The sequence below is a fragment of the Teleopsis dalmanni genome, chromosome 1, assembly GCF_002237135.1.
Source record: "Teleopsis dalmanni isolate 2A chromosome 1, ASM223713v2, whole genome shotgun sequence".
Classification (NCBI taxonomy): domain Eukaryota; kingdom Metazoa; phylum Arthropoda; class Insecta; order Diptera; family Diopsidae; genus Teleopsis; species Teleopsis dalmanni.
In genome coordinates, this window is record NC_051846.1 from 72,775,111 (window position 1) to 72,779,120 (window position 4,010).

General features: G+C 35.6%; 1 protein-coding gene across 1 annotated transcript; it reads right to left on the reverse strand.

Moving 5' to 3' along the window:
- Positions 1-1,250: 1,250 nt before the first annotated feature.
- Positions 1,251-2,129, reverse strand: LOC119685078. Its single transcript, XM_038099275.1, has one exon. The coding sequence runs from the start codon at positions 2,127-2,129 to the stop codon at positions 1,251-1,253; it is 879 nt and encodes a 292-aa protein (XP_037955203.1).
- Between the last annotated feature and the right edge of the window lie 1,881 nt (positions 2,130-4,010).

Genomic DNA, 4,010 nt, shown 5'->3' on the forward strand with positions numbered 1-4,010 from the left:
CTTGATAAGTCAGTGACCTTTTGAATTTCCCGCGCAGTTACTCCATATGCAACAGTGCTGTCGTCAGCTGTAATCTACCAGTGGGCAACTTTCTAATTTTGAGCAAGCTACGTCGTTCAGTTACTGTTTGATAGCCGACAACCTCGTGAATTTTTACGGAAATGGAAAAAAATGAATTTCTTGTGCTGATGAAGCATTTCTGTCCAAAATCCACGAATTGGGATACGAACTGCTACCCCATCGAGCATATTCTCCAGATTTAGCCCCCTGCGACTATTTAGATTTGTTTCCAAATCTAAAGAAATGGCTGAGCGGTAAGAGATTTGAGTCGAATGAAGAAGTCATTACCGAAACAAACGCGTATTTTGAGAGCTTTGAGAAAACCTATTATTTCAAGGGAATAAGAAAATTAGAAAAACGCTGAACTAAATGTATCGAGCTAAAAGGTGATTATGTAGAAAAATAAAATGTTTATTTACCAAAACAATTTTGTTTCGTTCAAAAAGTCACTGACTTTTCAAACCGCCCTCGTACTATGTAGTCTTAATTTATATTAGAAAGTATTTTCAAATTTTTCATGCAAATTAATAATGCAGTAATACTCAGGATCGCCTGCAAACAATCAAGAGTGAACAAGGCTGTTACATACGTCTCTTATGAGTTCGAACAATATGTATCGATAGGGACTACTAAACTTTTGGTTGGATTTTATTTGAACAAATATTTCGTCTATATTGTATTGTCATCTTCAGGCTACTTGTTACTGTTACATTGGTATTTTTAATATATTCAATTTTGTTGGTTTTATAAGACATTTTAATTTCAATAATACATTGTCTTCATGACTAAATATTTTTTAATAATAATTTTGTATTTTAAACAGACTTTTTTACTATTATATTTGATAACTAGGTGACCCCGCGAACTTCGTACCTCGTAACAGTCAATAAATGTTATATTAAATTATAGGTAAACTAAATTTAGAAATTTAATAACGTCATAAAATGAATACAAAAAATTTATTGTATTCAATAGTTTATTAGGATATTGATATATTTAATTATTTTAATGGTCTGTCAGCAAGAACCTATGGGTTGCGCTCCGATTGATTCTCTTCAATAAAGAACCTTGTGATATACGATTATTTTTTGTTTTTTTATCAGGCGCAAAAACAAATAAAGCAGATAGTTTGCCTACACGTGAACATGCCACGTACAATTGACCATGTGAAAAACATGCATTTTCTAGATTCAGACCACAAACACTAAAGGATTGGCGAATGCAAGCCGAATAGAAAATTGAATTCGTTTAACCTCAAAGGGCATATCGATTGAGATCATTGGAATTCTCGGAATCCTCGGAATGAGAACTTCATCACTTTTGAATTTTTCTTTGAGTATCATTGCGTGAATCACATTGGCCATCAGTTTTGTTATCATTAATCGCGTTCCATTGCATAGTTTTAGTTGGTTTAGATTTCGAAGCATAATGACTACGGAACCAATCTTTAATTGTAAATTGTGCGGTGGTAAGCCAGGCACATCTAAGGAGTTCAAAAATTCAGTTGGATAGTTGATAGCTTCTTCTTCGTTTGTTACACAGTCAATAGATTTGAATGTATGCAGAGTACCAACGATTTGATTTTGAATTACAAAGTTTAAGTCATTCACATCTTTGTTCTTAGCTGCCAAAATTGCTCGCTCACTCAACCATTTTTTGTTTTTATGATTATCAATGATGTTCGGAAATACTTCATTGATGAGTTCGTCTTTTGATGAGACGAAATTGCAAAAATTTGAAGAAAATGCTATTAATCCGCTCGATTCTTCAACAGCCACACGGCCATTACCGATTAACAGCAATTGCTTGGAGAACTCTTCAGCAGATGTATCGTTTACCAATGCAACTCTCATGTTTGTTACCAGCTGAAGTTTCTTCACATAGCGCCAAAGATTTGATGATTTAAGGCAAGCATTTATTTCGTCGGCAGCAGTCGATTTTGGAATGACTGGGAGTGTTTGGCGAAAATCGCCAGACAGTAAAATCATTGCGCCTCCAAAACATCTCGAGTCATTGCGAAGATCTTTCAATGTTCTGTCAAGTGCTTCTAATGCGCGTTTGTGCGCCATTGTGCATTCGTCCCAGATGATGATTTTAGATGCTACTAAAACTTTAGCCATTGCAGAATGCTTCGCAATATTACATATCGGTTGCTCGGTAGTTTGAAGGTTTAACGGCAATTTTAACGCTGAATGAGCCGTACGGCATCCTTCTAACAATGTAGCCGCTATTCCAGAAGAAGCAACTGCTACCGCAATGTCGGAATATCGCACGAACAGTGGCCAAAATTAATGACATGAGGAATGTTTTACCAGTCCCACCGGGGGCGTCCAGGAAAAAAAAGCCACCATTTTCTTCATCAATCGCTTTCATTAATGTTAAACTTCCTTCTGTTGCGGATTCAATAGAGGTACATTAGTTTGAACTGATTGGTCTAATTCATGTCGATCATATTCACGTTCACGTTCCAATTCTCGATTAAATGCGTTATTTATTCCACGATCAGGAGCTGGCATTCCTAATCTGACAAACAAACTACCGCACGTATGGTAACATATGTCTTCGATCAAGAGCAAAGCCTGATTATGCATTTCATCATTCACCTCAAGATCGGGATTTCTTGAACTGACACGAATTCTATGTAAAATGTCTTCTGACATGTTATCCTTATATTTGTTCCACAGGTCACGTGGATTCGATGGTATATTGATAACAATATTTATTTATTATATTTGAATTTATTATATTTGAAATTTCAAATATTTGAAATATTTGAAAAAAAAATTTAAAAAGAAATCAATATCACTCAAACTGTCGAACTGTCAACAGTTTGAAACAGCATTTACAAATTTATTATCTTTGCTAAAATTAGTGGATTTTTCCAATATTTTATAATGTATTCTGCTATTCGGAGCGGAGACGATTCCAACAAATCAAAGATAATTAAAATCGGTTCAGCCGTTCTTGAGTTATGAGTGGTCTAACTAACACGACTTTCTTTTATGTATATAGATTACATATACTTTTTATAGACAAAAAATAATATATTTAACCATCAATCAATATATATGTAGGATTCCTTTTTATTAGAATCAAAACTAATTAATTAAATTACAAAAAAAATATATATAAATGAAAAAAAACTGTTTGTTCTTCCGCACACACGTCATTACTTCACACGTCTTCTTTCTGCACTGCCACACTACGTTTGTTTCTTCTTTTTTACTTCCTTATGCTCGTGTGCTGGCGTTGCCAGATCTGCGTCCCACAATCGGCCATCCTGCGATTCGTTCGACCCGAATGAAGTGTCATTGTCAGCAACTGCCCAAGGCTTCATATACTCTGCGCAACTGCTAGTCCGCTTTGACCCTTCGCTTTTTCCGATTTTTATAACATCATACGTATCGTTTGATTTAACTCTCTCGACCTCGTAAGGTCCTAAGTATTTTGGTTTTAGCTTCAGTCCTCCCGAAAACTGCGTCCTTTTGATTGCGACTACGTCGCCTACTTTGTACTTTACGGCTGGCCTGCGTCTTTGGTTATATGCATTCTTATTTTCTAACTGGATTTTCAGTATTTGTTGCTTTGCGCGTTGCCTCATTTCTTCTCGGTCTTCATTAAAAATCGTTGTAATTTCCTCTTCGATAATTTTTTTGATCTGAATATCTTCCTTTGTTTGCATTTTAGCACCAATTAATAATTCAAAAGGCGTCGTTCCAGTACTTCTGCAATACGTGGAGTTTATTATCTGCTGCACTTTGTCAACATTTTTATACCATTTAGTTGGATCTGCCATGCTTAATTTTGCCAAAACTGGTGCAATTATGCTATTCAATCTTTCGACTTGTCCGTTGGCCCTGGCTAAGCCCGGAGTAATTTTGATGTGTTTAATACTTTCACCCTCGCAGTACTTACGAAAATCATCTGAAGAGAAAGCAGCACCTCGGTCT